The sequence below is a fragment of the Oryctolagus cuniculus genome, chromosome 1, assembly GCF_964237555.1.
Source record: "Oryctolagus cuniculus chromosome 1, mOryCun1.1, whole genome shotgun sequence".
NCBI lineage: Eukaryota > Metazoa > Chordata > Mammalia > Lagomorpha > Leporidae > Oryctolagus > Oryctolagus cuniculus.
Window position 1 is genome coordinate 183,589,984 of NC_091432.1, and position 12,785 is coordinate 183,602,768.

General features: G+C 47.5%; 1 protein-coding gene across 4 annotated transcripts in view; it reads right to left on the reverse strand.

The window, feature by feature from the left end:
* Positions 1–12,785, reverse strand: part of MLLT3 (MLLT3 super elongation complex subunit) — a 392,438-nt gene that overhangs the window by 324,423 nt on the left and 55,230 nt on the right. For 2 of the 4 annotated variants that reach the window (XM_070052927.1, XM_070052921.1), the window contains exon 3: positions 1,148–1,328. In XM_070052927.1, the coding sequence (XP_069909028.1) occupies positions 1,148–1,244 (97 nt within the window). In that variant the 5' untranslated portion in view covers positions 1,245–1,328. Of the gene's footprint in view, positions 1–1,147; positions 1,329–2,281; positions 3,058–12,785 lie in introns of those variants that run through there. The other 2 variants (XM_051857400.2, XM_051857402.2) reach the window with 2 other exon arrangements.

Genomic DNA, 12,785 nt, shown 5'->3' on the forward strand with positions numbered 1-12,785 from the left:
TCCAAGCAGAATGGATTTATTATGATGTTACTCTAAGAAACTGCAGGAGTTCTAGATGCCAATAAAGATTACAGATCAAATGGAAGATAACTACTAACCATTGTGTCGACTTAGATAAATAAACCTGCTCACAAACAAAGCACCTTATTGTATTTGTACTGTTACCTCCAGTAATCCAACTAAAACAACCAGACAGTAGCTTTCCAGAGACTGAAGGGAATAGCAACCGGGATTTCTCATTCCCCATTAAATTTCTTTTAAAATGACACTCCTTTTCTTTTTCTTCTTTTTTTTTTTTTTTTCCAAAACTGCCCTGCCCTTTATGGAGAACGTTTGGGAGGGCAGAGACCCAGCAGGATTATGCAAACTAGACTCCAAGGCTAAGAACCAAGGTAGGGAAGGACTGAAGGAAAAAGACAACACAACACCATTCCCGGGAAAACTTAGCTTCGACCTTTGCAGGAATCCTCCCGCTCCCCGCAGCCCACAGCCCGCAGACACTTGGGAGTTTTGCTCAAAATCGAGTGGGGGCAGCGGGCGGTGGTGAGCCCCCAACTAAACATAAAATACAGACTGGGCTGGGGTGTGGCGGAAGCTAAACCCACAAAAAGAAAAGTCGATGGCAACTGATACCCAGTGCCTCACACAGAGACCGAGGCAGAGAAGACAGCAGAGAGACTCAGATGTACTTCTCGGGGCAGAACAATAACTACATCCAACGCATTCTTCGCTAACAACACAGGTAAATCCCGGTTTCTCGAGGACAAACAGGCGCAAACTGTTTATTCTTCCAGCCCCCATTCTGCCCGCTGCCAAACCCAACAACTAATTGCACCTTCCCCACAGAACCCGCCGCCAACCCCCAGAGGACCGGGGAGGGCTGACTGGCGATGAACAAGCCCTCGACACCTGACGGCCCTTTCTCCAGGGCCACTTTCACGATGCAGAAGCCCCGCGCGCGCAGGGGTGGAAGCGGGGGCCCGGCCAGCACAGCGCCGAGCACCCAGGTCCCGAGGCTGCGCCGCGAGCGTGGCGCGGGGGGCGGGGAGCGAGCGGGGCAGGGGACCGCCCGGGCCAAGCGATTGTTTCCTTGCCGAGCCAAGACATTTTTTTTTTTAATCAAGCCCCTTTTGTATCCGAGCCCTACCTCTTTTTGGCCTAGGAAAGCTTTCGTGCAAGTGGAAGACGACTTTCTCCACAAAGTGCTGTATGTTACTGTGCTCCGGGCCGCGCACGAACACCATCCAGTCGTGGGTGAAGCCCTCCACGGTGGGTTTTTTCCTCACCTGGGCGCGGTGCCCCAGCTCCAGCTTCACCTGCACGGCACACTGCGGGCAGGGGGAGGAGAGACAGCCGTGAACAACAGGAAGGCGGCCGTTCAGCATTGAACATTGCGCCTGACATTTTTTTTCCTCCTTCTTGAAACCCACATAAAAGGAAACGGCGGTGCCCTCTACATCCACGCTCGTGGGCGCGTGCACCCACGCCCCCCAAACCCGCCGCGCCCGGCCGGCCCGGCCCAGGCGCCCGGGTCCCGCAACGGGCCCGGATTGTAACGGAATGTTTACCCCCAGCCCGCAAGGGGGTCGGGGGAGAGGGAGAGCACGTTCAGCCCGACAGGCACAACAAATGCATCGGAAACAAATTAGAAGACAATTAGGATGCGATACCCGGGCGGTTTCCCGGCGTGGGAGGGGAGGTGGCTGGGCCCACGGGGGTCGGGGCGGGGGGCTCCTGGCGGGCCCCCTCCTCGAAAGTACCGAGGCGACAGGCACACGCCGAGGAAGTCTTTGTGTACGTGTGTGTGTGCGTGCGTGTGGAGCGCCGTGCCAGGCGGAATGGAAACTACAGGCAGCCTCTGCTGATGGGCACAAACTCCCGTGCTCTTACCACGGGGTTCGTTCACAACAAAAATGAGACGTCGTCTCCACACGCACACACACACACACGCACACGCCGCAGGAAAACACGCCGAGGCATCCATAACTTAAAGCACCCCGCACCCCTCGGAGAAAAGCCCCACGCGATCGGCGAGGCCGGCCGAACGGAGCCCCCACAACATACTTCCAAGAGCCAAAGTGGCCCCAAAGTACCTCCCACCTCCCCCCCCCAACCCCCGCCTTCCCAAAAAAAAAAATGAAATTCAGAAAAGCTGGGCGGCGGACCGACGGCCGCCGAGCCTGGGCTTGCGCAGCGCCCGGCGCTGGGGCAAAGTTGCGTGCAGCCCGCCGCTGTCAGCCCGCACACCGGGGCTCACACTCGCGCGCCGCGGAGAACGCACCATGGTCGCGGCAGCGGCGCTCTGCGGAGGTGCGGCCGCCGAGGCTGCTCGCCGCGTCCCCAGACCGTGCCCGCAGCTCCAGGCGGCGGCGGCTGAAATATGGCTGAGTTATTATTCGCCTCCTTCCACCGTGTGCGAGTGTGTGTGTGAGTGCGCGCGTGTGAGCGAGAGCGAGGGTGTGAGTGCGCTTCTTGCGATTGCAAAGAGGCGCGGAGGGAGGGAGGCGCGGGGGGTGGCGGCGAGTGTGTGTGTGTGTGCGAGTGTGTGAGTGTGAGTGTGCGCGCGCGCCGGGCTGGGGGAGGAGGGGAGCGGAGGCTGGGGAGAGGCAGCAGCTCCCTGCAAGCCGTACCAACCTTTCTCTAATTGGAACCGCGGAGCGCTGGCGCTGTCTGGGCTGCGGCGGCGGCGCAGGGAGAGGGAGGGGGGGGGGTCTTTTATTATTATTTTTGCATGTACTTACCGAGCTAGCCATGCCTGGGGGCCCGGAGGTTTGCTGGGGTGTTGTGTGGTACCCCCCTCCCCCGCCCCCCCCTCAGCTGTAATTCATGAAGAGGCTGCTATGAATGAGAGCGCGCCCGGGAGCGGAGGGTAGATGGCGGACATTCTCTGCCTTTTTTCCCCCCGCGCTCGCTCGCTCGCTTGCTCGCTCGCTCGCTTATTAAACTCAGCCCCAAAAGCAAAAGCAGCAGCAGCAGCAGCAGCAGCTCCAGGGCCGGAGGATGACTCCGGAGCATGCGCCGTGGCGCCTGACACTCGGGCTCCTCGCCTCGCGGGGCGGAGGGAGGGCGCGCGGGCGGGGCGGAGCGCGCGGGGAGGCCGCGCGGGCGAGCCAGGGGGAGCTCGAAAGAGCCAATCAGCGGCCGCCTCCGAACCCCCGGGCAGCCCGCAGCGCCACACTGGAACGCGGCGCTTAAAGTAACAGGTTCCTGCTGGGGCGGCGGGGAGGAGGGGCGGGGAGGGGGCGCTGGGGCGGCGAGAGCGGCCAGCTGGGGAGCCACCCAGCCCCTGTGTAAACTCCGATCGCCCTACAATAAAAAACGGATTAAAACTGCTGGAATGTCGCCACTGCCCGGAGCCCTGAGCAGCCGAAGAGGGGGCGTTCAATCAAGGCTTTGACGCTCGGGGAGGGGGTGGGGGTGGGCTTTTTTTTTTTTTCCACTTTCCACAGCGCATCTTTGTGGTTTTTGTGCTGAGAAGGCAAGAACTCACACCCAAACAAACTTACTTAAAGAGAGAGCCAGAGCAGTGCCACCTACAAAAGCCAGCATCCAGGCACAGCCGCGGAGGCTGAGAACCCGCAGCCATCCGCGGGCCCCTTCCCCACCTCCTCACGAGGCGGCCGCCCGCCGACCACCCTCACTCGCTGCCCGTCTGCCGCAGCCACCGAACGCTGGGACTGAAAAACGAGAAGGCGGGGCAGCTGCACCGCGCAGCGCCCAGGTGACGGCGAGACACCTGGGAGTGCCGGGCGCGGACGCCGGGGGACTCGGCTGCGAGTTGTTTGCTCGGCGAGGCCGCCCCGCCTGACAGCCCGCCGCGTCGCCTCAAAACGCGCCGGCACGGTCCTCCGAGGGCACGCGGAGCCTCCGCGAGTCTTGAAATAGCAGATAAAGTTAATGCCGACTGCAACGTGCATAAATGGGATTAGGATCTTGAGGCGCAGTGGTGACAGCCGACGTAATCCATCTCGGGGTTAGAAATCCGGTTAGGCTCCCGGGTGACCGCGAGTCGCGGCGGAGTTGCGGGCGCCGCGCTCTCGCAGGCGTCCGCCCTGGGCTCTGCTCGCGTCCCGCCGCCCGCACCGCCCCGCACCGAGCGGCGCGGGAGGAGCCCTGACCCGCTTCCTTTACCAGCGCTGACAGTCTCGAGAAAGGAAGCGGATAAGATCTCGACGACCGAGTGGAAAGTGAAAGATGGGTGTGACTCCGGTTTGTGGAAGCGAGACTTGCATCTTCGCAGCCGGATTCCCTCGCGGCCGTCTTCACCTTAGCTTTTCTGCCCTTGCACCCTGGCCTCGGAACTTCCCGGGCTTCTCTCCCTTCCTCACCTTCCCCCTTGCCCTCCTCTTCTTTCGGACTCAGCTTTCTTGCTTTCCTTTTTTTCTTTCCCTCGTGTTTTTTATTTTCTCCCTTTCCCTTTTCGGTGTTACTTCAAACCATGAAAGCAAATTGTCTCAGCCCTTGGACGGAGGGCGGCAAAGTAGCGGGAAAGTTACCTGGGACCTCCGGGGCCCTCGCTGTGTACAGTTCTCAGTTCCTCCAGCTGCTCACCAAAAGCTGGCGGTCACAGGACCGCTTCGAGGCAACTTTTCATTTCCAACCCAGCCAGCTTCCAACCCGAGTAGTTGGATCCCTGCAAACTGCTCCTCTGCTGTCCCCCAGGAATAACTGAGGAACCCCCTTGGGTTGAAGACCCGAATTCTTCCCACCCGTCGTTTCACTGTCTAGCACAGAATGGAGCAAACTGTTGTGCGGAGAAACGTTTTAAATCCCAGTCCAAGAGCTTAGCTTTCTCAGTTCACCCACATGCACAGCGGCGCCTATCATTCTGTAGGTGTTTCTGTGTGTTTAGATAGAGGAAAGCATCCCGTGGACCTCCTTGTTACGCTTTACTACATTTTTTATTAAAAACAAACAAACAAACTTGAGAGAAGTCTTTTGGAACTGAGACTGGGAACCGAAGGGTATCTGGATGCGTCGCGAATAAAGTAAACGGGAACCATAAGCGGCGAGTGTAGCAAGACGCAGGTTGGAAACAACCACCGGATTCCCAGTTTGCGTGGATTTCGGGGTTCGGCCAACTTCTTCCAGTGCCAGCTGGGCTCCCTTGGGCTGCCTTCCAAGAGCCCAGAGTCGCACGACGCACTGATGTCTCCTTTTGGGATTGTGTATTTGCTGAATTCAGGTTTATTCTGGCACTCACAAATAAGCCACAGAGCCTGAGAGGGTCTCCCCCCCCCCCCCAACTCTTCTTTCTCAAAGAATGCTTTCACTCTAGAACCAACGGTAATTCCCTCTCCAGACTCTGCAAGTTTGGATTCCGTCAGTAGATGGCGCACGGAGCCCTTCTACGGACGTCCTTATGTGACCCCTGTACAACAAAAAGACCGGGACCCGGAGAAAAGAAAGAAAACACAGTCCGAACACTCCAGCATCAACTTTGGACGGAGGAACTTATGCCAGTCTTCCAGTTTAGTATGCGTTACCTATTTTAAACATTTGAGTATTGAAAGAAATTAAAACGAATAACATTCCTTTCCTTCCAGCGTATCTGTAGATCTTCACACTTTGAGGTACAAATGTGAAAAGCAACCTCTTGTGTACCTGACAATATAATTATAGACAACGTATTACCAGCAACTTTGAAGACAACCCTGAGTACTAAATACTAAGAAAAAACAATAAAATTGGAATGGAAGAAATGAAGGAACAAACCATGGACTTAGTCAAAGGATAATTATCTTTCCCAAATTCATAGCACAGCAGGAAGCACAATAGAGCTCCTTTGAGGAGCAGAAGGAAAAAGCAATTGACAACCTATCAAATAAAGCCCGTGATCGAGAATGAAAGGGGACCATGTCTGTGACAGTTCTTAATTCCCAAGCATACCACAGGGCATCACCACAGCCTGACCACTGCCTATTTGACTCTGCCTTTTATTCTCAATTCTTTTGTTTAGGTTGTGTTGTTCCAGTTTGGATGCTTCAGTCAGAACCAAACCAGGGTCTTCAATGTGTAAGTAAGGTGTTAATGTGCAACCTAAAATACATTTTACCTATTTGTTGTGGTAGATTGTTGAGGCACAAACTCAAATAACTAAATCAATAAAATTGACCATGGTCCATTATTTGCTATGTAAATTGGGGTTGTGTGAGAAGACATGTGGAAAAAAACCTAGACAGTAGGACAGATACTAACCTGACATTTTGAAATACTAAGCAGAAAAATTAAGGATTTCCTCCTATAATGGTGGACTTTTTTATGTACTTCATTCATATGTTTATTCATCAAAACTGCCCCAGGTATCAGGCACAGAGCTATGCTCTAAGAATGTAAGAATGACAGGCTTCCTGCTGTCACTGAAGTTATAACCCAGGAGGGAAGTTTCACCAAAACCATTTCTTTTTATGTTTTTAGTGTCCTATTACCTAAACTTGAGATACAGATGTGTGTCACACATAGGCAAACAGCATAAAAATCTGACAGGAACAACCCAAGGACAAGAAAAACAGCTTCACAAGATTAGAAGCCAGGAGTCATTGCCCTCAATTTCACCTTTTAATACTTAAAAGGGGAGGGGGGTATCCTTCTTGCAATAGTAGCCGATTCCTAATTTCCTTTCCCTTGATCGGAAGTATTTTCAGTGTTCACTTTATTGGAGATCTTTGGGGGGTGGGAGGCGGCAGAATCCTACAGTGAAGGAAAGCGAAGCCTTTGAGGATCCCTAAGTGTATGCTCTCAGTGTCAGACAGTTCTCATATTTTGTATGGAAATGTTTTGGTTCAAAATGTTACATGATGAACATTATATTTAATTCATGATTCCATAAAACTGTGTTGGAAACACCAGGATAGTAAGAACTATTACTACTGCGGAAAAAGAAAAAAATAAAACAATTGCTTTGATATCCACTTAAGTACCTAGTCCAGGACTATTTCCAGAGATAAGAAATACACAGGTTTTTTTTTTTTTTTAACCACCAGAGCCTCTTCATGTATAAATTATTCCCTGAGAGTAATTTAAGCAATGTATTTATACATTCAAAAGACAAGAGTGCCTCCATAGTAATGATTTATTAATTTAGTGGGCTGTATTCCTAATTTAATAAATAGCACCTCAAGGCCTGAAAATTCATCAAGGATGTTATGTAAGGCCATAAATATGAAGCAAGATAAGTTTGGGGGGTCAGTTGATTTGGTGTAATTGAAAATGTCTCCTTCATACGTGCAGGAACCCCAGTGAAATAATTGTAGGTAGAACACATATTAAGTTAATACTGCTTGCTGCAAAATGATCTCTAAACCATTTATATCTTTATGTGACTATAGCTAGCTCTTCAAAGTCTACTGTATAATTTTTTTAGTATTTATTTTATTTGAAAGGCAGAGTTACAAAAACAAGGATCTTCCACCCACTGATTCACTCGCCAAATGGCCACAATGGCTAGAGCTGGGCCAGACAGAAGCCAGGAGCCAGGAACTTCTTCCAGGTCTCCCACGTGGGTGTAGGGACCCAAGCACTTGAGCCATTTTCCATTGCTTTCCTAGGCACATTAGCAGGGAGCTGATTGAGAAGTGGAGCAGCCAGGAATCAAATCAGCCCAACAATTTTCCATCTTACTTTATATATATATAATGATTTGATCTCTAATTTCTAGGAGAAATTCAGTTTGTTTTTGTATATGAATTCACCTTTCCCATTCACATGTTATGAACCAGGAGCTAAAAGAATCATTTCATCCTAAGATGAAAAGTACATCTGGCCTTATGGTAAAAATAGAAAAATAACGTATCAGGCCTAGTAACTAATACAGACAACTCAAACTTCAATTAAAACTGCAAAAGAAGCTTAGGAAAAAGAAATCTTTCCCTTCACTGTACTAAATGGTGTGACAGTGGTTTGAACATAATACTAAGCCTATAAGAAGTGAGTGATTTACTACCTTATGGTAGGATCAAGTATCCTGGTTGGATTAAGCTATTTACAGTCAGCCCTGAATAATCCATGAGTGTATTTCCCACTTTGTAGATAATCCACAATGACATGATTTATGTGTGTGGGATTCTTAAAATGTAAATCTATGTTCAAAGCAGCTTTTTTAAACTATAGAAAATGCATAGGATTGCATCTGTTTGTTAGTTCCTAGCCATAGCTTTTCTAACATAGAGATCTATATATTAGTTGATCCTATCTCTTTTGGAGTGCTTTTTAAATTTTATTAAGGAAAACTTACCAGTAAAAATTTTGAAATTTTATTAAGCAACTTGTCATCCCAGATACAGAGTGCTTTGACAAAATACTATTGATCTAGGAAGCAATGCCAATTGACAAGAAAGAAGATATATTAATTTACCAGTGTGCTGAATCAAAAGAAATCCTAAAGGTCATTACTAACTATAACTCTGGGGGCCGGCACTGTGGTGTAGCAGGTAAAGCCACTGCCTGCAGTGCAGACATCCCATATGGGCACTGGTTCCAGCCCTGGCTGCTCCACTTCCAACCCAGATTTCTGCTGTGGCCTGGGAAAGCAGTAGAAGATTGGCCAAGTTCTTGGGCCAATGCACACATGTGGGAGACCTGGAAGAAGCTCTTGGTTCCTGGCTTTAGATTGGCGCAGCTCCGGCTGTTGTGGCCAACTGGGGAATGAACCAGGGGATGGAAGACCTCTCTCTCTCTCTCTCTCTCTCTCTCTCTCTCTGCCTCTCCTTCTCTCTGTGTGTAACTCTGACTTTCAAATAAACAAATACATCTTTAAAAATAAAAACTATAACTCTATTACATTTCATCTATGAATGCAAATAAAGAAAATTAGTGAATAAACTATCTTTGTAACTGTACTGACAGCAGTTTCGAGGGAAAATTTCAAGGTAAGAAGGAGATAAAAATCACTAATAGAAAAAACTTTACTTATTTCTATACAATTAGACCCTTAATATATATTATTTCAATCATTCATATTATGTTTCAGGAATTTGACATTTGAGTTTATTATTAATTCAACACATTCAGTTAGCTGTTATTTGCTGTCCATTGAAGGGCAGCTACTGTTCTATGTCCTTGGTAATCAGCCTACAATAGGATGCCCCTAACTGTCATTTATTTCAAGGCATTTCATAATTATTGACTTAAAGAAGATAGGTTGTTAAAACAAATGAAAGTTGTTATTAAGCACATAACAATAAGCCCTAGTTATTCCCTTGTATCTCTGAGAAAGAAAAAAAAATATTTAGCCATGACTTTGGATTTCAGCCATCATTTTGGCAATATCCCTATTAAGAAAAAGAAAAAGATGAAGTTATTTACTGAGGTCACATGCAAGTACTGAGAGCACTTCCAAATTAAAATTTTACTTCCAAAGGCCTCAACTGGCCAAATCTGGGACAATTTGTGATTTGTGATTCCATAATGATACTTTAGAAAAATAACAAGAAAATTAGAAATAAAGCTTCTCCTTATAGAAACATGCTCACTGATACTCAAGCATGTAAAAATCTTCATTTTACAATCTCCAATGTAGTAATAATAGATTTAGATAAGGCTCATCAATATATACTGAAGGTATTGAGTGAAAGATTTTTGAAGAATACATTATTCACAAGATCTCACTGTATCACTCCACAGATCATGTATTAATTATGAAGGGGGAAAGGGGGCTTTGCAGCGCAGAAATCTGAGGGACATAACCAAGTGATCAAACTTAACATCGCTGATAACAGGAATACCTCAGACCATGTGTCTTTTGGCGTAATGCTATAAAAAGCCTACAGCAGGGGCTGATGTTGTGGCTCAGAGAGCTAAGCTGTCACCTGCAGTGCTGGCATCTCACATCAGAGTGCCAATTTGAGCACTGGCTGTGGCTGCTTCAATCCAGCTCCCTGCTAAAATGTCTGAGAAGGCAGCAGAGGATAAGCTAAGTCTGTGGGCCCCTGACACCCATGTGGGAGACCCAGTGGAGCTCTGGGCTGCTGGTTTCAGCCTGGACCAGCCCCATTGTGGTGGCTTGGGATGCCCATATCCCATGTTGGAGCACCAGTTCCAGTCCTGGCTACTCCTGGCTTCCAGTCCACTTCCTGGTGATGCACTTGGGAGGCAGCAGATGATGGTACAAGTAGTTGGGGTTCTTCCACCCATGTGGGAGACCTAGATTGAGCCCCTGACTCCAGCTTTGGCCTGATCCAGCCCTGACTGTAAGCGGGTATTGGAAAATGAACTGGTAGATGGAAAATCATCCTCTCTCTGTATATTACTCTGCATTTCAAATAAATATGTAAAATCTTAAAATACAGAAATAAAGTTAACTGGAGAAACATGACAACACTTTGCAGTGCTTAATACTTAACTAGGGGCTTGGCAATGTGGCATAATGAGTTAAGCTACTGTCTGCAGCACCAGCATCCTATATGGGCACCCTTTCAATCGTGACTGTCCCACTTCTGATCCAGCTCCCTGCTAATACATCAGGAAAGCAGTGGAAGATGGCCCAAGCCCTTGGGTCCCTAATGCCCTTGTGGGAGACCCAGATGAAGCTCCTGGCTCCTATCTTCCATCGGGCCCAGTCCTGGCTGTTGTAGCCATTTGGAGAGTGAACCAGCAAATGGAAGATTCTCTCTTTGTCTCTGCCTCTCTGTGTGTAAACTCTGCCTTTCAAATAAATAAATAAATAAATCTTTAAAAAATAATAAAAAAGAGAGCCATAGATATAAATTGAGATAAAAATGAGAGATAAAGCAAATGATTATTATACAACCTCTTCTATAAATTTTTCATTTTTAAGAATACAAATTTTAAGGGAAAAATTAATCTGTCAAGATTCAGAGCTAATTTCAAAAGTAACAGTTTCCTCAATAGTGTATGCTTTTTGCTTCTTAAAACCATATGCTTAATAATAACAAAAGTAGAAAAAATGAGAAGTGAATTGATTATAATCTAGAACAGTTTTATTTTTAAGGAAAAACTAAAGGGTTAGAATTTTTCCTTTCTTCTCATTTACAGACTTATATTTTATATTTTATATTTTATCTTGTTTTCCTGTCACCAACTGTTTTTGAATTATATTTGTGTGATGATTTTGGATAACTGACTTGTGTGAGGTCAGTATCTTTAGTGATTTCAGCTTTTCTCTGCAATGAAAGGCTCCAAGATGGAGCAAGGCACAAGACCTGCGTTTGGCATACCCTGCTGAATTAGTAACAATATTTTATAGAATGTTCTCTCAAATGTAGAGGCTGTATATGAAAGGTTTCCCTCATGAGATTATGGCAATTTAAAGGTCATTCAATTCTACAAACTGCTTAATTGTGCCCCATTAGGCATTTTTCAAATGTGTGTGTTTGTGTGTGTGTGTGTGTGTGCGTGCGTGTGTAATAGCATTCAAGGACTGCCAATATCAGCATTGTCTAAGTTAGATTTTTTTTCATGGCTTTTATCACTGACCTGCTGTATAATGCTGTGACTTTCCTTTTTTATTGCTCAAGGGCAGCTGGATGAGTAGCCCTGGCTCATTTAGAAGCCATCTAATGCTTTTGTTCTCAGTTAATATTTTCTTTAAGGGTCACCTACTTCTGACACCTGTCAGGTAGCACTTCTCAGAATCAGGAACAGGACCTTTTCTTAATGAAGAAGAGCCAGTAGAATGTCTAAAGACTGGCCAGCACTTTTGAATAAATAGCAAATTAACATATTGCTTTTCAGGCTCTAACTTTAAGCCCAGGATACTTATAAGGATTTCTTGCCAAGCAGGTACCAGAGAGAGTAATGTGGAAAGGACAGACAAAATAGGACCAAGGTAGAGTTCTGTGTTGCCTTCCCAAACTGAGGAGGGAATACACAAAGACACCACTCAATCCTAGAAATCTCTGTCATGGGTAGAGAAAGTCATCTAATAAGAACATGGATTAGGCCAACGCCACGGATCACTTGGCTAACCCTCTGCCTGCGGCGCCGGCACCCCAGGTTCTAGTCCCGGTTAAGGCTCCAGATTCAGTTGGGGCTCCAGATTCTATCCCAGTTGCTCCTCTTCCAGTCCAGCTCTCTGCTGTGGCCCGGGAAGGCAGTGGAGGATGGCCCAAGTGCTTGGGCCCTGCACCCACATGGGAGACCAGGAGGAAGCACCTGGCTCCTGGCTTTGGGTCATAGCGGCCATTTCGGGGGTGAACCAACAGAAAAGGAAGACCTTTCTCTCTGTCTGTCTCTCTCTCACTGTCTAACTCTGTCTATCTAAAAAAAAAAAAGTTTAAAAGAACATGGATTAAAAATCAGGCTCCTGGGGCCTGCGCTGTGGCATAGCAGGTAAAGCCGTCACCTGCAGTGCAGGCAACCCATATAGGCATCAGTTCTGGTCCCTGCTGCTCCTCTTTTTTTTTTTTAACTTTTATTTAATGAATATAAATTTCCAAAGTACAGCTTATGGATTACAATGGCTCCCCCCCCATAACTTCCCTCCCACCCACAACCCTCCCCTTTCCCTCTCCCTCCCCCCTTCCATTCACATCAAGATTCATTTACAATTCTCTTTATATACAGAAGATCAGTTTAGCATATATTAAGTAAAGATTTCAACAGTTTGCACCCACATAGAAACACAAAGTGAAAAATACTGTTTGAGTACTAGTTATAGCATTAAATCACAATGTACAGCACATGAAGGACAGAGATCCTACATGAGGAGTAAGTGCACAGTGACTCCTGTTGTTGACTTAACAAATTGACACTCTTGTTTATGGCCTCAGTAATCACCCTAGGCTCTTGTCATGAGTCTCCAAGGCTATGGAAACCTTTTGAGTTCA